Raw genomic sequence first — 22,288 nt, 5'->3', positions numbered from 1 at the left:
CTAGCCAAAATAAAACACATTTTCATCAACCATGTAAAATGGAGCAAAGAGGGAGCCTGGCGGATATCCACCAGCCATATGTTTCATATTTTAGGCGCTACTACTAAGAAGTCACTGCCCCTCTTTCCCACCTGCCTAACCACACACATGGATGGGACAAAGAGCAGGTCCTCCTGTGTTGATAAATGCCAGGCAGGTTCACATAGGTGTAAACTAGCCTTCCCTAACCTGGTGCCCTCAAGATTTTCTGGACTACAACTCCTAGCATTCCAGACCCATTGGCCATACTGGCTGGAGCTAATGGGAGTTGAAGTCCAAAACATCTCGAGGGCGCCAGGTTAGGAAGACTGGAGTAGCCTTTTTTTCTTTCTTTTTTTAAATTAATTAAGGGTGCAATCCTATGCATGTTTTAACAGAAAAAAAACCTACAACTCCCAAAATTGCCCAGCCAGCATGGCTGGCTGGGAATGCTGGGAGTTGTAAGTCTTTTTTCTGTCTAAACATGCATAGGATTGTGTCCTAAGAATCTTTTTTGAGATTAATTAAGGATCTTGAGGGCACCCGGTTGGGAAGGCTGGATTTTTTTATTTTTTTTTTTAGAATAAATAAGAATTTTCTCAAGATTTCTTTAAGCTGCTTTTGACTGCCTTGGGTGCTCCAGTGAGGATAGCATGTTTGGGGTGGTATTTGTTTGTTTACCAAGCACCCCTCAACGCAAAGTCTCTGGGCAGCTCACAAAACAAAGGCTGTAGTTTAACCATGTGTTTCCTTTCACAGGGGCCCAATAACACTGGAGGGAAAGAACCTGTGATACAATTTTGCACATCCAAGATGTGGCACAGGACAGTATCAGCTGTGAATGAGATGGCCCCGGATAGAGGGCAGAATTTTAAAAATGAAGGAATGAAACCGTTCTCCCACATTATTTATCCGAATCAGGGTCCAAATCAGACCCCGCCAGTGGGCGCTGGTAGCCCCGACGTCAGTCGGGCAGTGAATCTGCTCCGAGTTTCAGTTAGAACTAGTCAGAACTCTAAAGGAGCTATCCAAGGCACCTTGGATAGCTCCTTTAGAGTTCTGACTGGTTCTGACTGAAACTCGGAGCAGATTCACCACCCGACTGACATCAGAGCCTCCAGCCTTCACTGGGCCCCACTATCTGCTTTGCCAAATTTGCCAAATAGTCAGCCTGTGACATTTTGCTGTCTGAGGTGAAGGACGAGACAAAATCCCCCACTCCACGTACAGAAGCCGATTGGGCCGGCAGTTCAATCTTACTTCAACACTGGTAAAAGGACAGTTTCCTCCACAGCACTTGAGTACAGCAAACTGATTTGGGCAGTGGGCAGTGGGCAGCGCAGCTGTATCCTCCAACACAGAAGAACGGTTAGCAGCACAGAAGGAATAGCTGGGGATGCAGCCCCCCAGCAACCCTCCAGCATCCGCTTTCTGAGGCAGCCACCTCATTCTGCCTAATGAAAGGGCTGGCCCTGCTGCCAGAGCTTTGGTCTGTAGCATGGGAAAGGAATCAGAGACCGAAATGCCTCTGAACATGTGCAGGATGTCTTCTGACCACCGAGTCATCAAAGGCAGCTGTGAAGAGGAAAGGGTGTCTGTGTCACACAGTGCAGCTTCCAGCCCATCTTGAACCCTGGCACCTCTCTTCGTAGAAATTAAGTACCACAGAAGAATATTTTCATTCTCACTCTCTTCCTGTCCTCCTCCTTGTGGTGTGGTCGCTTTGACTTTCCTCTCCCCATATAGCAAGAACTGAAGAATGAAGGACACTTCCTGTTGCTTCAGCTGAATCATTCATAACGTGCACCAAAGACATCACGGTGGATTCCCCTTCAGTCTCCCAACTAGTCTAGCTTTACAGCAAAGCAGCAACACAAATCCAGGTAGGTACTCTTTGATCCCCTCCTGCCAGGATCAAAGAACGGGCTTTTCCTTTTTGTTGTCTCTCTTTTGGTCTTTTAGTGGAATAACTGGCAATATGCCTTTACTCTCTGTCTCTTCATTCCCCCACACATCATAATACAGCTTCCCTCCACCCTGGCTTATACATGCTTATATCCAGATGGCCCAGTCTTAACTGTTTTCAAAATAGCCAAATTTACATTCTTAACAATATTAAGTTTGGATCTGAATGACTTCTTCCCAGATCCAAAGGCAGAGTTAATCATAGGAAGCTTCTCGACTAAGTTTTTACTGCACAATTGTCCTGTCTCATTCACAGCATTTTATGAGGGCCCAGCTGATGATGTCTTCCATTTGTAAACCTCCCATGTTTTTCCCACTGTTTCTTCCACTTCTTGCTTATTGGAAAATTTCGGTTAAGAAGGGAAAAGGCAGAATGGCTGCACAATGCATTTTGGTCTGGAGCATTGGGATCTGTCTGTCTGGAAGCACCCGAGGTGCAAGGGCTTACTTTGAAATCTGCATTCCTCAGTAGTCCTTCCTTATCATAGCCCTGCTTTGCCATTTCTTTGGAGTAGCCTCTGAAAATCCTGATGTTATGGTGTGTGCTTTTTAGGAATCACTGAGTCTTTTGTTCTCTGCGCATCCCTTTAGAGTCATGATTCCTGGGCAATTCCAGGTGACTTCTCCAAACGGTAGAGCCATGGATAACCGTAACTGTTCAAGCAGCCCTGTTCACAAAACTGTAAAAAAGCAAGGTAATAGAAAGAAACAAAAATCATGCATGTAAAAATGAAAAAGTGGAATTGCAAACAAGTTCGAACAAGAGGTACAAGAGACGGAAACAGGATAACCGAAACAAAATGGGGAGAGGTAGTTTAAAAAACTGCTCAGAAAGTACAATTGCCAACTATTTTACTGGCTGCTACTCACAGTTAGCAAGAGAGGGCCTTTTTCTGGAAGCACGATGGTTATGAAATCCTGTCCCAAAGAAGGTGAGAGTAGCCCAATCCTTGATCAGGTTTAGGTGGACAGTAAAAATATTTTTTATTTCATTCTGCTTTTATTGGTTTTTAACTGAAGGCTTTAATTCTGCTCTTTTTGACTTTAAAACCTTAGTTTTAATTTTGTCATTTTAAACTCTTTTTTGTTATGTAAATTGCTTCAGGGGGCCTTGTTAGGGCTAAAAATTATATTAAAGGGTTTTACTTATAAATAAGCACACTCTAGGAGAGAGCGGAGGACAGGAAGGCCTGGTGTGCTATGGTCACGAAGAGTCGGACACGACTTAACAACTCAACAACAACAAAAGTTAATAAACATAGTATTATTATTATTATTATTAAATTTTATATCTCATCATTTTATCAAGGATAACCCACAGCAGTTAGCAATACAAAGATTAAAACAATATAATAATAAATTCAAAAATAAAAACACAAAAAATATTACAGGGGCAATAAAACCAGATGGAATTAAAAACAATCACCAATAAGAAGAATCCAGACAGCCAACTAAAACAGGTCCAAAAAGGGAACAGCAGAACCACTATTAATTTAACCCAAAGGCCTTATGAAATAGCCAAGTTTTAGCCAGCTATCTGAAGCCACATATTGTCTTACGCTTGTCATATTAACAGGTGACAACTGTTCTCTCCAAGCTGTCAAAAGCTTCACCTGTGGATTTGTACAGATCAAATTGCTGTTGTTAAGGGCACAGGGGAAGGACAGGCTGTATGTATGTTCTGATCAGTTGGCAACCCTAGAGATGTTGTGATTAGGAGTGGTAGTAGTGGCAGATGGTAGCTACTGTGGCTGTTGGGGTAGAAGCCAGACCAGTTCCTGCATTGAGCAGGGGGTTGGACTTGATGGCCTTGTAGGGCCCTTCCAACCCTACTATTCTATACTATTCTATGTGGCAGAGGTGGATATGTAGAAGGACACCCCTATAGGGTTTGGTTCTTTTGTTAAGCAAAGAAACCACACAAAGGAACAAATTATAAAAGCCATGCTCATTAGCAAAGGCATCACATTTGGCACAAATAATTCGATAAACTGGCGGTGGCAATGATTTAGTGATCTGGAACAAAGATCGGTGAAACAAATAACACTCCATACTTTATTTTAAAAGGCAAAAATGGCAACAGATCATCACCTGCAAAGGCATGTTGGGAGAAGGAAGAAGGGAATGAAGAAATGGAAAAGAGGGGCACACCACACTCTATTGCAATAGAATAGCGGTAGCTGATATTTGGAAAAATGTATTCCAGTTTGGACAGGGATGGGGGCTGGATGCAAGAGAGGACAGGGCTCCTGCAGCTTTAATAGTTGTGGAGAAGAGGGAATTTCAGCAAGTGTAGGATGTCATGGAAGCTTTTTTCCTTCTATTGTGGTCCTCCAAAGGACAATGAAGAAGCAGATAGACCTGCCAAAATGTACAGCTTCCTCTAGCACCCTCTCTGGGACCCAGAGTTTTTTAAGGGTATCATCGGGGAATTCAGCAGTGGGCTAAAACTGCCTTAGAACTGCACCAAGCAAGCAGAAAATGTGACACAACAACCACACGAAAACGGAAGCCCCCGTTGCTTCTGCTGCTGCTTTGCCAAGAGGTCCACATCATACCTGAAAGCAAAGTATCCCTCTTACAAAGCTGGAATCATGATGGCAAAATCATAATGGTGGAAGAAGTTTTGCTGAGAACTGTATAAGACATCTTCTTATCAACACAAAGAGTGGATCTACTGGTAAAAAGAAAAATAGGAGGAGAATATGCAAAGAATGATTACAGAATGCAGGTGCAATTGTATTCTTCACATTGGACTTTGCATGGCAAGCCTAAGCAGGTTTACTCAGAAGTAAGTCCCATTGAGCTCGATGGGGCTTACTCCCTAGTGAGTGTGTTTAGGATTGTAGGTAAGCATGTCTTGGCTTCTAACATGAAGGAAAACTTTTATTAGGTCCTCTAAAAATGGTACCTAAGAGCTAACGAGATCTGGGAAATCTGTGTTTGGATCTTCCAACATCTTTTTTGTTTGTTTCTTTGCCTAAAGGCAGCCACAGTGGATTGGGGCTATGATGCTATGGGCGGAGGTGTTAACTCTTTCTCACACACACACACACACACACACACATGCTCTTTCCCCGTGGAAATTGCTCCCCTGTCCCTGGACGCTGGTATTAGCTGCTGGGCATGGGGGAATACACATACCCAGAGAGATTAGTAAGATGTCTAACACAATATATATGATGGTGGAAATGTGGTTCTCTTAATGCTGGTCTTTTTCTGTCAAGGGCTGCATTTCCTCGTGGGTAATCTGTGGTGAGCAGGGCCAAAGCCAGAGGTAGGCAGGGCCTGAAACAAAGCTGAGTCACCCCTTTTCTCTTTCTACCACCCCCTTTTCTCTCCAGCTTCCTTCCCTTTACAGCAGGGATGGGCAGGAGGTAGACTGGGATCTCCTGGTAGAACTCTGGGTGAATTGCAGTAGCTCTCCAAGGGTTTCTGGTTCCAGTACTTGAACAAGAGCAAGTAATCATTCAAGAAAAAAAAATCCTCTGCTATAGCTGGCTTTGAGCTAATTCCTTAACTCTTGGCCTCAGTGTTCCTCATCTGTAAAATAGGACTACTCACTGGTTGCTTTTGACCAGGTCTTTGTTCCACTCTGCTGTCCAGTTTTAGAGTGTTGTGTTAGACTCCCTGATCTCTGGTAACCTACGTGTAAATCTGTATATATCCCAATACGTGGTTCATGGGGTGCAGTAGATAACTGACTCCATACTCTGATTGGTAGACCTCAGCATTCTAGTATAAAAAAACAAAATAGGACCCACAAGCCTGGAGTCTGCCCACTCCCGCTTTACAGGGCTGTTGTAAAAATTACTGAGATCATGTATGTGAAGGACTCTGATTGCTCCAGATATGCTAAATAGTCTTATTCATATTCTAGGGGAAATTGAGACACTGTCTCAGTAAGTAATTACTTTCTCCATTAGAAATGTCTTCAATGGTTTGTTCAATGTGGCACAGTGCTCAGTAAGCTGTTCTCATGCTCCCCCACATGCGTGCGCGCGCGCACACACACACACACACAAACTTTTACTGGAACTATTACATACTTATTTAACCCTTGTCATGTTTTCTGCTGAAAGCAAACCTTGCAGCATTGTCTCAGCCATTTTCGATGAAAATGTTAGAGGGATTGACTTTGGAGTAGTCAGAATGAAACCACCTCTTGCCTCTCAGCTGACACTATGAACGGGGAGGAGGAAAATTATGATGCACTTTGTTCAAGGCACAACCTTTCCGGTATAAAACCAACTAGACAGGTTCCAGTTTACTCTACATCTATCAGCTGTGGCGTTGGATGTCTAGCAATTCCCACATCAAAAGAGCAATTCCTTCATGGGTGGTTTTACTCTTTCTTCTCTTCCTCTTTCTCAGCACCCATATGTAGATCAGTGGTTTCTAGGGGCTTCTGCATCTTGTCATTAAGCCTAATGGTTATAGCGTCAGATGAGGACTGGAGACACCAGGGTTGAAATCTCTGCTCAGTCATCAAGATTACTAGGTCATCTTGAGCCAGACACTATCTCTGAGCCTAACCTACCTCGTAAAGTTGCTGTGAGGATAAACCAGTGGAGGTTGGTGGCTCCAATTTCAGTGGGGCTGTGAATCCATTCTGGGTTTCAGTCAGAACCAGCCAGAACTCTAAAGGAGCTATCCAAGGTGCTGAACCCTATCACCAGTCTAGGCTCAGCACCTTGGATAGCTCCTTTAGAGTTCTGGCTGGTTCTGACTGAAACCCGGAATGGATACAAAGCCCCACCGAAATTGGAGCCACCAGTCTCCACTGGGATAAACTGACCATGAACACCACCCTGAGCTACTCAGAGGAAGGCTGGGATAAAAATGAAATCAATACATATATAATAATAAAGGAAGATGTGTGTGTCTGTCAGCGTTATAGCTCCAAGACCATGAAACCTAGACATCTGAAACACGGCATGCATACTACAGGCACCATAGTGGTGTGCACCTCTGGGTTGTTTGGTTTTTTAAGCACATTAATTAATTTTAAGTAATTAATGTGCCCATGTGTTTGAAGCCTGCAGTACCATCTTCGGTCACCAGATAGTTCCCTAACCATTGCTTATGTGCCCAGCTCTGACAGCTCTGAGTCTTTACTTGAAGGCTTTGCTGTAACAAACAATGAGCTATTCCACCCAATGCAGTGCTGGGTCCATTCACTAGTAAATAAGTAAAGGAAAAACGGATTGTTACCTGCTCATCACATCTCCCTGAGCAGTGAGACATTCTAGGAGCAGCACTACCAAGTTAGGTTTCCTATGAGAGCACTGGAGACTAGGGTGGTCACTCGTGCATTGCCAAAAAAGAGGACAAAAGAGGGCACCAATCTGCATAACATTTTATGCTAATTTATATGCATACATGTACATTTAGAAATAAGTACTATAATTCAAATACAAATACAATACCTCTCAACATAGTGGGGAAGACTGCGGCCAGGTGACCTGTGTGCCTGCTCAATCTGCTGTCCAGGTGCTAAGGGGTGATGGGAAATTTCAAGGCCCCTGCTGCTCTCTGTTCTTAGGGTTTTTTAATCTTTAAACTGGACTTGGACAGATGAGCCTTTCAAATAGAGGACACCTTCGAAACAGAGGGTAGTCCTCTGGCAGCCCTTCAAATAGAATCATAGAATAGTAGGGTTGGAAGGGGCCTACAAGGCCATGGAGTCCAACCCCCTGCTCAATGCAGGAATCCAAGTCAGAGCATCCCCAACAGATGGCTGTCCAGCCTCGTCTTGAATGCCTCCAGTGTGGGAGAGCCCACTACCTCCCTAGGTAATTGGTTCCAATTACCTAGGTAGGACTGTCCTCTCTAAAAGAGGACACATGGCCACCTACAAGACTTAGAGTGCAATCCTATGCATGTTTAGACAGAAAAAGCCCTACAACTCCCAGCATTCCCCAGGCAGCCATGGGGAATGCTGCTTGGGGAATGCTGGGAGTTGTAGGACTTTTTTCTGTCTAAACACGCATAGGATTGCATCCTTAAATACTTCTTAATGTTTCCCATATATTTTCCACAGGGGTAGCTGTGTCAGTCTGTTGGAGCAAAACCAACAAAGAATATTGTGGCACCTTAAAGACTAACAAAACAAACCTACGTGAAGTTAGCCCTGCCAGCTCACGCTGGCCAGGGCGGAAGGTGTGGTGTGGTGGTGCTTTTGCAGTGCTGATCTTTGTATTTTAAATATACCCAATGAAAGCAGTGGGGTGGGGGTGGGCCCATCTTGGGGAACAGAGCGGCTTTAGGTGCAGCAGGTCCACAGCTGACTTTTCCCCACCCTGCAATGCCTCATTTTGGAATAACACCTCTGGTAGCTTTCTGCATGCTGAGTTGCTGTGGGTGGGGGCATGGCCCCTGTTGGCAGAGCTCCTCTCTGCTGAGCAGGTGGGGACACCTCTGGCATATCCTAACCCACTAAAGCAGGCAACTTATGGGGAAGTTAAGCTGTGGTGGTGCTGGAGTCTCAGCCCCAGGAGTTGTGCTGTGTGGTGCATGTGCCTAAATGTTTTTTTTTTGCCGGGGGGGGGGGGGTTAAGAGAAGGTTAATGGGTAGCGAAAGGCCAGCACTGTGTGACTGTCCATGCTGCCGCCTGATGCTGCATCTGTTTCCTGCTGCTGCCCACTCACCCTCACCCCAGCCATCACCTGCCACCTTTGTCTCTTCTGATGTTTATTTCAGCTCTGCCCACCCCTGCCCCCACCGCCAGGCTGCAGGGCTCTGGACTTGCACTTCAAAGTCCAGCCTTAAGTGGAGCCTCTAATGTCATGGGACACGTCCTTGCTCAAAACGTCCCCCACGAAAATGCTGTGATTAGCCCTGCACAGAGAAAAAAAAAATACAGGCAACCTGCAGGCTTAATTGCAGGCGGAGTGTGTGTGTGTGTGTGTGTGTGTGTGTAGGGGGGGTGTGATTTAGACTGGGAAAACAACACAGAGGAAAGGAGTTCAAGACCCCAATCCTCATCCCACTATTCTGATCCAATTTGGTGGGGGATAAAATTTAGCTGCATTAAAATTTAAAGTTAAAAAAAGGAGTCCCACTCCCCAAACTACATTAAAGTAAAATTTAAAACCTCCTGCATAACATGTACTTTTGCCTTCACACACACTAAATAACACCTCCCCTCCCCCCAAAAGTCCTAACAGCTCACGTAAGCAGTAGTAAAGGGGTCTTTGATGCCAGTGGGTTTTTTTTTTTTTTTTATCAAGTCCCAGTATCTTATTGTAACTGTCTATTTAGCTGTTTTTACGTTTTTACATTTTGTATGTTAACATTTTTATATTAAGTTTTTGTTTTGTAATTGTTATGAACCATCCAGAGAGCTTTGGCTATTGGGAGGTATAAAAATTAAAGAGGAGGAGGAGGAGGAGGAGGAGAAGAAGAAGAATCCTAGATCCATTTACCTGGGAGTGAGTCCCACTGAATTCAGTGGGCATTACTTCTGAGTCGACGTGTATAAGAGTGTGCTAACTAGCTTTATCACCCCTACAGAAGTTCTTTGCCAGCCTCCTGAATGGCTGAAGGGATGCACATGGCTAGATAAACAAAGGACACAGATTTCAGCAGGGAGATGGTGCTTAATGTCCCAGCTGACAGGGTGGGTTGTGAGCCAGGTAATTCCCTTTCCTTTTTCATATCTCACCTTCAGCCATGATGTAGGGTGGCCAAGTACAAAAGAGGCTGGGGCTCCTGCACCTTTAATTGCTGGGTGGAAGAGGGCATAACACGCTACATCTGCAGTGACTGCCCTCATCTGGACAGCTATTAAAGGTGCAGGAGCCCTGTCCTGTTTTGAATCTGGCAACCCTAGCCATGAACCTGACTAGGTGGCCTTAGACCAGCCTCCCCAAACCTGATGCACTCCAGATACATTGGCTACAAATCTCACCATCCCCAGCCATTGGCCATGCTGGCTGGGGATGATGGTTGTTGCAGCCGAACACATCTGGAAGGCACCAGGTTGGGTAAGGCTGCCTTAGACAGAGCACTTCCTCTCCGCCTCGGTTCCCCATCTGCAATACAGAGAGAAAATTTACAGGGTGGTTGTAAAGTTGACTAAGGATATATTCATGCAGTCTGAATGCTCAAAATATCTTGCCTAAAAATGCTGCTGCTCCTTCTCATGGTTGTTGTTGTTATTGAACCAGTTCTCTCTTAAGTAGAGTGAGGCTCTGTCCATAAGGAAGCAGTCTGGCTTGGTTTTCTGTTTTTAAAATGTCTCCTATTGGACCAGTTTGCTGATGGGCAACGCTAATGACCCCCATTCCCTCAAGTGGGTCAAAGGAAACCCTTGACATGCCACACTTCTGGTTCATGCAGAGGTCATGGCTGCCCCTGGTGAGGCTCCTGCTGTTCGTCCTCCCCCACCCCTTAACCTTCTTTTGGCCTTCTAAGAAGAGGGAGATACCAAATCCTCCATCTGGACCCCCTTCTTCATTTCGGTGAAACAGGAACCACCCCTTATACACATATGCTAATCCCCTGTAACCCCCCTGCGAGTCATGTGAGGGCCCTGAAGAGTGCATTTGCCAAAACATGCTGTCAGAATCAAGGGTCTGTTGGTGATGATCCTGCCAGAAGGCACTTAACCCAGTAAGGTCCTGAGAAGCACGAGGTGCAGCATGACGCTACAAGGGATGGGGATGTGATGGTGAGAGCAAGAGACATGGCAGGGTCACCGTGGGATCCCTGTGGCCCCAACGGGTGGAGGCACGACCAAGTAAGTGCACAATATTAAGTGCAGTCAGGGGCTGTGCATGTATATAGCAACCTGTATGCTCCCATTATAAATGAGAAAGCCACATAACCCAGTGGTTAGCATGTTATTGTTAGTTCTTCCTTCCGAGCCCGGCACAGCTAATAACGCAGTCACTGGCCTTGGGCTGGTCACAGCCTGTCTTCCAATCTGTAAAATGGGAATTTTAGATGATTGTCACAGGCATTTTGTTAGAATGGACGAGATATGGCTCGGATAACAATTTGCTTACTCATACAGCTATAAGAAATGAAGGTATTTTCAAATAAACAAAATAATTCTTAAAAGTGGGTTTGCTCCAAGGAATCTTCTCCTGTTCTCTCAGAACACTAGAGTAAGACTGCAATTGATCCCTCAGCAGAATGTTGTTTTGTTTACTTCTAGTAGGGTAGTCAACTTTTTTTTCTTTTTCTTTTACCAGTCCCTGCTCCTGTATCTCTAACAGCAGCTTGGTCTATTAGTACTTTCAGGTGATCTTGCTTATATATCCTTGTCCTGAATAACTTCATCTGCCGATTTCTGCAGATAGGGGCTGCTGCTAGAGGAACAGGAGCAGGCCATGTCATTTCTTTTCCTGGTCACTTGGCATTCCTAACTTTTAGTAGCTTAATTCTAGGCCAGCCTTCTCCAAACCTGGCACCCTCAAGATGTGTCGGACTACAACTTCCATCATCCCCAGCCAGTGAGGGGTAACCTAGTCTGTGTTTCGAGGTCTGCTGCCAGTTTCCTATGGGTAAATGCAGCAGTTCCCCCTTGGGACAGGAAACAAGGATGACCATGTAATGTATTACGAGCGGGGGGAAGGAACTACATAGCTCAGAGTGTATTCTTTCTATGCTTTCTAGGCCACAAGTTAAAACCCTGCAACTCATAGGTCACCAGTCTCTGACCCACTACTGTGTATGAGGATCATCTTCACTTTTCCAAACATATACAAATCCATCCCTCCTTCAGTGGGCTCTTGGCCCAATATAACTGGCATGTACCTTATTCCCAGCACTTTGAAGATTAACCTCAGATCCTGGTGTAAGATGATGATGATGATAAATTTTATCTTGCTCTTCTGCTAAAAGTACCCAGAGCAGTATACAGTATAATAATAAAAGCATATGACATCAGTTCTTAAAAGCAAAAACAAAATACAAGCACCATTCAGAGAGAGAGAGAGAGAGAGAGAGAGAGGTTGCACATTCAAACTGGCAGCAATCAAAATAAGTGTTATACATTTAAGTATTGAAATAAAAGTGTCTTGAATTTCTGGTGAAAAAGACACAAAGAGGGAACCTGATGAATTCCAGTTGGAAGGGCATTCCAGTGTTGCAGCATTGGCACAGAAAAGCCCTGTCTCTTGTGCTCACTTGCCAAATTTCCTGAGGTGGCACTGAAAGCAAGACCTCCGACACTGATTTTAATCTATTGGGGTCCTTAACGTAAACTGGTCCTAAATTGTTTAGGGCTTTAAAGGCCTAAAGAACTGGCACTTTGAATTGAGCTTCGAAACAAACAGGAAAGTAATAAAGTTGACGTAAGATTGAGGTTATATGCTCTGATCTGTAAGCACCAGACTAAAGTCTGGCTGTGCATTTTGGATTACTTGAAGCTTCCAGACTGTCTCCAAAGGCAGATCCACATAGAGTGCATTACTGTAGTACAGCCTGAAGGTAATGAATTACCATGGACGACTGAAGCCAAGTCTCCCTTCTCCAGGTAAGGCTGCCGGTGAGGCAATCCTAGCAACCACTGCCACATGACCATCAAGGGAAAGTGATGGGTCAAAAATTACCCCTTCAAGGGCAGCGCAAGCCCATCCAGAACAGGTTGAGCCACTTCACCTAAGGCACCTGTGTTGCTGACTAATAGTATCTCCAGCTTGTCTGGATTACATTTCAGCTTGTTAAATTCTCATCTACTCCTGAATTGACTCCAGTTTATCACTTCCACTGCCTTCTTCAGATCAAACAATAGGAACAAGAGATATGGTGGCCATGCATCCTACTTTACATTTGAAGGTACCCTCTGTTTCAGTGGCTGTGTCCAGAACAAGTGTCCTTTAAAGGCAAATAATCCTAAGAAGGGAGAGCAGATCAGGGGCCTTGAAGTTTGCCCATCAACATTTAGCACCTGGACAGCAAGCATGTAGGTCACCTGTTCAGTTTTCCCCACTGTGGGGAGATGTATTGCATTTGCATTTCAATTTAAATTGTAGTCAATATTTCCAAGTCTGCATCCCTACCTACACATTTTATGCATATCTGTGTCCTCTTTTGGGGTGCTGCATTTCCTCTTTTTTTGGCAATGTGTGTATGGCCACACTAGAGAAGTAGAGCTGTGTGTCATCTGCATACTGGTGACATCTCAAGCCAAAGCTCCAGATGGCCTTGCCCAGCAATTTCAGGTCGATATTAAAAAGCATGAGAGACAAGATAGAGTATGTGGTACCACACAGGCCAAAGACCATGGGGTAAAACGACAGTCTCCAGGTACCACCTTCTGGGTCTAGCCTTCCAGACAGGAACGAACTATTGAAGAACAATATCATGTATACCTATCCTATCCAGGTGGTCCAGAAGGATACCATGGTTGATTGTATCAAAAGCCACAGGTGTTCAGGAGAACCAGCAGAGTAGCACTTCCACTGTCCATCTCCCATCGCAGGTCAAAAGGATGACCAAGGCAATAATATGAATCTTCACTCCCAGTTTTTCCCTTTCCCCAGAAGTTGGTTAAAACAGGGCATGCCCATATCAAGTGGGACAGATCTTCCTTATTCTACTTCTAGCAATTGTCTTGTGGTAACAAGCCCCATTTCCAACGCTTGTGTGGCTTTCAATAATGCCTTAGTGTTGATTTGTAGGCCTGAGCATAATTGTTATAGGCAAACCTTGGGAAAAGGGAATTTCAGGGGACTGAAAATGTTCTTCAGACTCCCCACCACCACCAAAAAAGACCCTTGCCTTTTTCTTTTCTTTCTATTATGTTGTTGCAGTTTCACACCTGTTTGGACTCATCCCTGTTAATTTCTGTTGCTGGATTAAATGCCAGGCAAGATCTTGTGTTGATTTAGGAATGAAGGAGAGTGCAATTTCCATTCTACAGTACTTATTTCTTCCTCCAGAGCCATGCCATTCTGAAGTATTCTGGCCTGGGTTTGGGGCTCCTGGAGGCACTTGCCCTATATAAATAATTGCCTTCATAATTGCCCTCTTTCCTTAATCTTCTTAAATATCCAAGGGACTTTCAATGCTGCTTGTGCAACTGGTCCAAATTCGTCAATGACAGCATGCTTTAATTATATAAAGCATCATTGTCCTTGAGTTCTTAGGCTGTATTTGTCATAACAGCAAAGAAGTGAGCCAGCAGTTGCCAGCATGAGAGTTAGTACCGTCCTATATGAATGAATACTCAGCCATGCATTAAAAGGGGGGGGGGTAGGATAGGGTGGTGTTGATTGCTAAGATACTGATCCTTCAGCATTAGGAAGTTCATATCCCTATTGCTCTCAATGGATGGAAGAACTATCAGCACTGACCATAAGTGAACTTTGTTAATATATAAGAAAACAGATCAAGAGAACACTTACCAGTTAATATGGTCATCCTGTGCACACATATTCAATCAACAGCACAGTGCCATTTGTACAGATAAACATTTGGAACCTGCAAAAGACAGAAAAAGCAAAAGCTACTAATTTGTGAACAGGGCAGGACTTTGGGGCAGACGTCTGGGGTCTCACTCAGCAGAATTAACAGGAGGGCCCCAAAATGCAGAAGGGCTGGATTGCCATATTTTGAACTAAATTAGATAACACACAATACCATCTAAAGAGCTCCCCTCTGCCAGTAAGACAATTAAGTCTAGAGTCTAAAATTCCCTAACTGCACCACTGTTGGTGAACATGGACAATGCAGTCCATGTTATGTTGGTGAACAGTCCCCCCCCACACACACACCATTTTTATTCTCTCTCTCTCTCTCTCTCTCTCTCTCTCCCTCTCTCCATTTTTTGTCTTCCCCTTTCTCTCTTCCCACTTGGAGAGTTATAACTTCCTCCCCCAGAAGATTCCAGTTTTAGTTATAAAAATATACATTGATATTTGTTTGATTTGTTATGGAATGTTTTTTCAACCATTAAATAACAAATAATTTGAAAGAACAAAAAAAAACCCAACACCAATATTTGTGGACATAGACTAGGCTTCAATGTGTGACTCCTGAGTTTGTCACAGAGCTCCAAATACCTGAGTTTAATTATGTATTCCTGTTCCCCCCACCCACCCGTTGTGCCAGGCTCTGCTCTCCATACTCCGGCTGGACTGAGAGAAGGATGAAAGAAGAAGCCAGGCTACCTTGGAGGGAGGAGGCATTTGAAGAGCGATGCATGTACATTGTGAAGGACCAGCAGTCCAAGCAACACTCCAACCTTCCGCAGGCACAAGCCTCTTTGCCCCGGAACCTAGCCTTCCGGCATAACAGCAGCAATAAGGTCAGAGTGGCAGCCCTCCCAGGGCAGATGTTTAGCTGTGGGGTTCCCCTGGGCTCAGCTTTGCACCCCTTCCCCAATCCTCACCGGGTCCCAAGCCACCCTGAGATCTCGCCACCCTGAGATCTTAATGATACAGGGCAGAATACGAACGTTTTAAATAAATAAAAATAATAAATATATAAGACACAGCTATACATCCTCTGATCTGCACCCTGTCAGCTTCTACCATTCCCACCACCTCACCCCAGCCATAGCAATATATGTGGGTACAGGCTGTGATAGGTCTCCACAAAGCTGGCAACAGAACCATATCTGGAAATTCCGTGCAAATTTGCTGGGCTGTACATTTCCAGATCTTTAGCCGATGCTGCTCACACTGTGGTATCCTTTTTTCTGACCGCTGGGAAGAAAAGAGGACTCCAAGTATATAGAGCTGAGTTGACTTCAGGCATCTGAGATGCTCAGAAAGGAACAGCCTCTGCACACCCAGCTTCCTCTTGTCAAAGTATATGAGGGTAAAGAGATGTGTCGTATTTAAAGTACAGCCACAAGTGAGTTCCTCACCCACAGCATGCACCCACCTTTGCATGCTAGCAGCATATCAAAAAGCGGTTCAGCTGTGAGTCTCGCTTCTCACCTCATGCTTCAGGCAAGCTATCTCTTCATCTTTCGTTCGTTCATTCTTTCTTTCCCAAAGCAGCACGTGTATGTTTATCTATTTACACAATTGTGTTGCACCTTATTAAAAGAAACTGCAAACATTTTTAAAACGTTGCAAAAGTGTTCGGGGGATAGAGGGGAGATGTGTTACTGACATCACAGGGTACTGGGCCAATCAGCACACTCCACAGCCAGCTTTTCCCCACTTCAAATTGATCCGGGCATGCTGCAAAACTGTAGAACCAGATTTTCATCACTCATGCCAGGAGATGAAACAGTATGGTTGTAAGTAATGAATGCAATGAGGGCTCTTCCAAACCAGCCCTGCATGAAATAAGACCTGAGTTAGATAGAGCATGAATTCCTGTATTTGTTGTTTCCTTTTTTCTGAATGAATGTGCTGCTAGCCAATAACAGTTGTGCTATAATGTTGGATTTTTCCATTGTTTCTCAGGGCAGATCTTACTTCTGGAAGTCGGGGGTGGGGGTCCTCAAGAAACTGGGAAATTCCATATCCCTGTGATGGAATGAGTTGCTGAATTTTCTTATCTCTATGGTTTAATCTGTCACTACTTCCCCCAAAGAATTCTGGGAATTATAGCACTATGCGGGTGTGAAGACTTCCTGTGATAGAGATCCCTAGCCCACCCTCAAAAAAGCTACAGTTCCCACGAGGAGAATATGGCTATTTAAATCAGTTTAAGCTTGCAGTGTAGACATGCCCAGAAAGGTAGTAGTGTGGGATCACATGCAGAAATCCAGAATTACAGCAGATCCAACAGGTCTGCTCCTTCTCTCTACTCAAGACAGAGGAAATGGTTGACAAAAACAGAGAGCCAGTGTGGTGTAATAGTTACATTGGACTAGGACCTGGGTGGCCATGTGACTTACTTTACAGAGGACAGTCCTCTATTTGAAGGACTGTCCAGTTCAACTTTGTTTTAAAGATAAAGAACCATAAGAAGGGAGAGCAGAGCAGGGGCTTTGAAGTTGCCCATCAAAAATTAGCACCTGGACAGCAGAATGAGCAGTAGGCACACCAGTCACCTGGTCACAATATTTCCCACTATGGTGAGCTGTATTGTATTTAAATTAGTCATTGGGTTAGATCTAGCTTTAGTGATACTTAGGGCTTCTTCACACCAGGCTTTTTATCCTGCAACTTACCAGAGCTTCTGCTTCTGGATTCTTTGCGGGATTAAGCTTGGCTCCTTACATGGGCGGACACGGGCTTTTTTTCCTGGGACTTCCTCTGTCTACAAGTTCTACATGTTTCCTGTAGTGCCATCTACAGCCACTAGATGGCACTGTGTTATAGCACAACTGCGCAATTTCACATGACCATTAAAGCAGATTAACATTTATTACTGCATTATCCCTGATCTTTTAAAAACTGGGATAAAGGCCAGAAAGTGAAGGAGATGCACTGGAGGTTGTGTAAAGGACCCATAAACTTCCATGAGTGACCAATCACAAGTGGGCAATAAAAGCCTCATATAGAAATGCTCTTAGAGTTTTCAATGGGACAGTACCATTTTTTTCATATTTCCTGACCATTCCGTCGTTTTAATATAAATGTCAATTTTGTCCCATTTTTAATTTTTTGTAAAAAAACTGAACGCGTTTATAATAAGGCTCTATGCTAATCAATGCGTGCAGTAAAACTACTAGTGTGACGAAAGAGGAAGTTCCATTTACTTTATCCAGTCAGGGCCAGGCTTCTTGAGCTAGCGACGATCAGACGCCGCCCCCTTGCTTGTCTGCAGTGGCGGGGAATTCAAGAGGCGGTCGCTAAGCCCCATTCAGCATGTGGGAGCCGGGAGGGTGAGTCTTACTGTTATTTCTACCATCATTCCACCCATAGAGATTCTTTCTGCCCTACATTCAGTTTGATTCGGACTTTTCAGACTCATATTTCAGTTCAACAGGCTGTTAGCTATTTTTTATTACAGCGGAACTCTCCGGTGGGACATTAGCATATGCCGGCTTGTGATAGCAGTCGGGGTGTTCATTTCTTTTCTTTTTTTTCTTGTTGTTGTATGTTTATGATTTTTTGCAGTCTGGCCACTGCAGTCCTGCATTAGAGTGTTCAGTGTGGTATGTCATACAGATTTGTTTACTGCTCATGTTATATTTTATAAGTATTTTATACATGCATATTTATGAGTGTTTTTCATACTTTTCCATGAATACAGAATATTACATAACCTGGTCCCGTTTTTGTCATCCCAATATCCCATTTTTATCTCAAGGAAATATGGTCAACCTACTTAGAGTGGATGCATTAAAATTAATGTGACTTCAGTTAGTCACAACCAATTTGTCTCATTGATTTCAATGGGTCTACTCTCTGGATCCAACCCATTATTTCTAAATGTGTGTATATGTGTGTGTGTATCCATATGTAAATATTATGCAAATCTGTATCCTATTTTGTCCTCTTTCTTGGTGATGTGTAAGTGCCCACCTTACCTGGGAGACCAGGGTTCAAATGCCCATTCAGCACATGAAACTCACAGTGCAATCCTATGAATCTCTACTCAGGAGTAAGTCCCATTGAGTTCAATGGGGCCCACTCCCAGGTAAGTTGGTATCAGATTGCAGCCTTAGCCTTGTGCCAGTCACTGTCGCTTAGCCTATTCTTCCTCACAGGATTGTTAGGAGGATACAGTGCGGAAGGAAGAGAAACATGTATGTTGGCTTGAGATATTTGGAGGAAAGATGGGATATAAACAAATATTTAAAGGAATCTTGACCAGATAGGAGGAGGATCAATTGTACAAGGCAGCTTTTCTTCCTCCATGCAGAGAAGCTAAGCAATATATGGGTTTCTAGAGCTTCTAGAGCTTCAGTCTGGGTCACGATGTGTCCGATTTTCTATGTGTGCATAGATCTTGCTTTGTATAAAGCACGTTTTAACAGTATGTATGAGTGTGTGTGTGTGTGTGTGTTATAACATAAGCACAATCCATGCACATGTGCAAATCTGCCAAACATTGGAGGATACAGGTAATAGCAGGAGAACCACAGGACCTAGCTTGCACTGACAAACTTGTGGTGTTTCTTCAGGTAATGGCTGTGATCAGCAGAGAGTACATTCCACAAGGCACACGCTTTGGACCGCTGGTTGGGAAGATCTATACCAGAGAGAATATTCCAAAGAACGTGGATTGGAAGCACTTCTGGAGGGTGAGCAATGGCCACAGAACACATAAACGGCTCCTGTTAGGCCAGATAAAGGAATCATGCCTGCCAACAGGCAAATAGACCCCCTGGCCAAGGGCTACTTAGTCTGCATCAAACTGCCTCCATATAGCAAAATATTGTGCCATGCAAATGTTTTCAAATATAGCTGCTTAAGTGATTTATGTGGATCTGGCCTAGAGCTAGGATGGCCATCTTTTGTAGTGTCCCTGTTCTTCAGACAGGGGTTTGGCTGGGGCCAGAAGTGTATTTTGCCACATAAATTCACTCCTCACAAGTGGTCAGGCTCCATAAGACAGATGGTGCTGGATGTGGAACACATGCACTTCCTAACTACAGATCCCTTGTGCTCAGGCATAGTATCTTACAAGTGGGACCTGCAACAAAATGTTGTATTGTGGAGTGCTCCTGTTCAAGGTTCCAGCTAGCCAGCCATGTTCTCTTCCAGGAAACTCCATGCGCTTCTCCTTCCCACTTCTTGGTCTCCCTCCAACAATCAGCCAGTACTTCCGGGCCACTGAGTATGCTAGCTGCATTATTTATTGATTTATTCAATTTATGAGTCACCCTGTAGCCGAAGCTATAGGTATGTCTCCCCCACACCCACCCTGCTTAAGGTTTTTTCCCTAACGGATTTTTGTTTGTTTTTGTCCTTCTGCAAGCCTTGGGTTTCCCCAAGCCTGTAAATAGCCTCCTTTTTTGTGCACGGATGGTGCCATTTTGGCTACATCAGGACCCTCACTTGCAGAATGAGTTCACTCTTAGTTTGTAGCATCCTTCTCCAGCCTAGTGCCTTCCAGATGTGTTGGGCTACATCTCTTATAATCCCCAGGCAGCATGGCCAAGGGGGATAGTGGCTGGTTGTAGTCCAACACTTCTGGAGAGCACCAGGTTGGGGAAAGCTGGTATGCAGTATATAGTAATAGCAAATGTATTTTCCAAGTGCAAATCTCTATGTGCAGGATGTGTGTGTGTGTGTGTAGTCTTATAAACCCCACATGTCTGAAGTGTTTCAGTTCAGATACAGGTTTCTCAGCTTATCAGCTACAAGTGATTCCTTTGTTCAGAGATATCAGAGGCCATCTTTTTATCCATTATCCTATATGCATCTGATTTCCAACAGGAGGCAATTGGCAAGGCCCTTTTTGTGTGTAACTACAGAAAGAGAATCTATTTGAAGAAGAGCTTCCATTTAATACATGACATCATTCCCCCCTCCCCTCCACTGCCTTTTCTTCCTGCTCAGGTTTTCTCCGTAGAAGGAAAGCTTCACCACATCCTTGATGTGAATGACCCTTGTTGCAGTAACTGGATGTGCTATGTGAATCCAGCTCCCATCTGTCCAGCCCAAAACCTGATGGCCTACCAGCACAACCTGGAGATCTATTTCTATACCATAACACCCATCTTGGCCGGAGCTGAACTTTTGGTCTGGTACACCCATAGGGTATCCAGGCACTTCCAATGCTTGCTCTCAGGGGAGCCGGCAACTAAACCAGGTAAGAGTTCAGAATGTGCACACCACTCTTGCCAATATCTTACATAATAAGAATTTGGGCGAGGGCCATCTTGTTCCAGGCCCATCAGCATGAATACTGTCAGGGTGGACACTGAGCCCATAGAATCCCAGAGTAGTTCTGATTCTGAGGAAGAGCAGTCGCTCCTGGGAGAGGAGCGTGCTCCGCTTTCCCAGGGCCAACAGATTACAGAGATTCCTCCCACCAGCATTCCTAGCTTAGATAGCAGTCCAGGGAGTGACAGACTTGGTGGACGCACGACGCCGACGCAGAGAGCGGCGCCAAATGGAGGGCGCAGAAAGGAGGCATAGTGCCCGGTTGGCGCGCAAACAACGGCTGCGCCCAGAGGATCCAAGGGAAAAGGGGAGGGACTCTCCCTAGTCTTAAGTTCAGGGGTCTGCCAGTAATTCCCTTTCAAACGGGGACCGACTGTTCCAACTTAGGGCATAGGTACTCTGCTGCTCATATCTAGTTGCTAACGGTAGAGTTGTTAAGTTGTAAAAGAGGAATAAAGCTTTGAAAAGAATCCATTTGTCTGTGTCTGGACTTGGCTACTGGATTAGACTGAGAGAGGCCTCCAAGGAGCCCTTGACAAATACATCAGGATCCTCCCACTCCACATCGTCCAGCCCTGCTGAGATGAAAGAAGTTCATTTTTAGAAAGAGACTCATATGTTCTGCTAGACTGTATGCCAGCTTTCCCCAATCTGGTGCCCTCCAAATGTGTGGGACTGCACCTTCCATCATTGCCAGTCAGCATGGCCTTTGGACAGGGCATAACAACCCTATAAGATGACACTGGTTATATACTTCTTTAACTATCTTAGCTTCCCACAAGGACTCTTGGGAACTGTTGTCTGATGAGATGCTGAGAACTCTGCTAATAGAGCTCTTAACACCACAGTTTTCTGTGAAGAAACTTATTGAAGTCTGTAGTAGTGATATGTCCTTCACTGTAGGTTCTCTCCTAAGAGCAAGCTCCATGTTACACTGAAGCTGTGTACAATGAAGCCCCGAGAGGCTCTTCTCCCTTGCAAAATACACCTTGGTGGAGGTCACTTACATAGGAGAAGGGGTACGGGTCCTTAACCCTTCCCCTGCCAGTTGCTTTTCTCTTAAACCTGCCCCTCCCTCTATTGCTTTTATCCTCACCAGTGTTCTGGACCTGTGTTGATTTTGCAAATGCAGGTCTCATACCATGTAGGGGTAAAAGCAGGGGTGTAATTCAGGGTAGCCCTGGCCTACCTAGTTGTTATCTTGGGATCTCAGTTTTTAACGTTGTCTTAGGTTAACAGAAAACTATAATAATGTTTAGAAAATTAAAATTAACTAGTTCACTCCGTCTGTAAAATGGGAATATTTTTCTAGCCTATCTTCTGGGCCAGGCTAGAAAAAAGTACCCATTTTACAAATGCTTAATTCCTTGATAATATGGTACATAATCTGCATGCTCTGTGTTTTGTGTCTTGATGTGTAATCTGTGGATGAGATTGTGTGCTTGCATTATTGCCTCTGCTGCACATATTTTGATTTAAAATTTTGTGTTTATGGCAGATTATGCTAGTCTGGATTATGGTAGTTTGATAGTGGTGTCCTTGTATTATCTCTGGGGCAAACATTCTTCCTAAGTAAGAATTCCACCCTGGGTAAAAGCAGTTGGAC

At 44.4% G+C, this 22,288-nt stretch overlaps 1 protein-coding gene and 1 long non-coding RNA gene across 2 annotated transcripts in view; one reads left to right on the top strand and one right to left on the bottom strand.

Moving 5' to 3' along the window:
• Positions 1–598: 598 nt before the first annotated feature.
• Positions 599–22,288, bottom strand: part of LOC146338067 (uncharacterized) — a 37,869-nt gene continuing 16,179 nt past the window's right edge. Inside the window, exons 2-4 of the long non-coding RNA XR_014784934.1 lie at positions 14,344–14,419; positions 4,542–4,660; positions 599–2,663 (exon numbers count right to left, since the gene is read on the bottom strand). This is a non-coding gene — a long non-coding RNA (uncharacterized LOC146338067). The remainder of the gene's footprint in view (positions 2,664–4,541; positions 4,661–14,343; positions 14,420–22,288) is intronic.
• Positions 1,792–22,288, top strand: part of ZNF683 (zinc finger protein 683) — a 42,565-nt gene continuing 22,068 nt past the window's right edge. Inside the window, exons 1-4 of the mRNA XM_084814407.1 lie at positions 1,792–1,901; positions 15,050–15,245; positions 18,975–19,094; positions 20,356–20,608. Of these exons, the coding sequence (XP_084670533.1) occupies positions 15,087–15,245; positions 18,975–19,094; positions 20,356–20,608 (532 nt within the window). The 5' untranslated portion in view covers positions 1,792–1,901; positions 15,050–15,086. The remainder of the gene's footprint in view (positions 1,902–15,049; positions 15,246–18,974; positions 19,095–20,355; positions 20,609–22,288) is intronic.

The sequence above is a fragment of the Heloderma suspectum genome, chromosome 10, assembly GCF_057233095.1.
Source record: "Heloderma suspectum isolate Gila_16-S chromosome 10, 16-S_ref, whole genome shotgun sequence".
Taxonomy (NCBI): domain Eukaryota; kingdom Metazoa; phylum Chordata; class Lepidosauria; order Squamata; family Helodermatidae; genus Heloderma; species Heloderma suspectum.
This window is presented reverse-complemented; position numbering and strand designations above follow the sequence as displayed.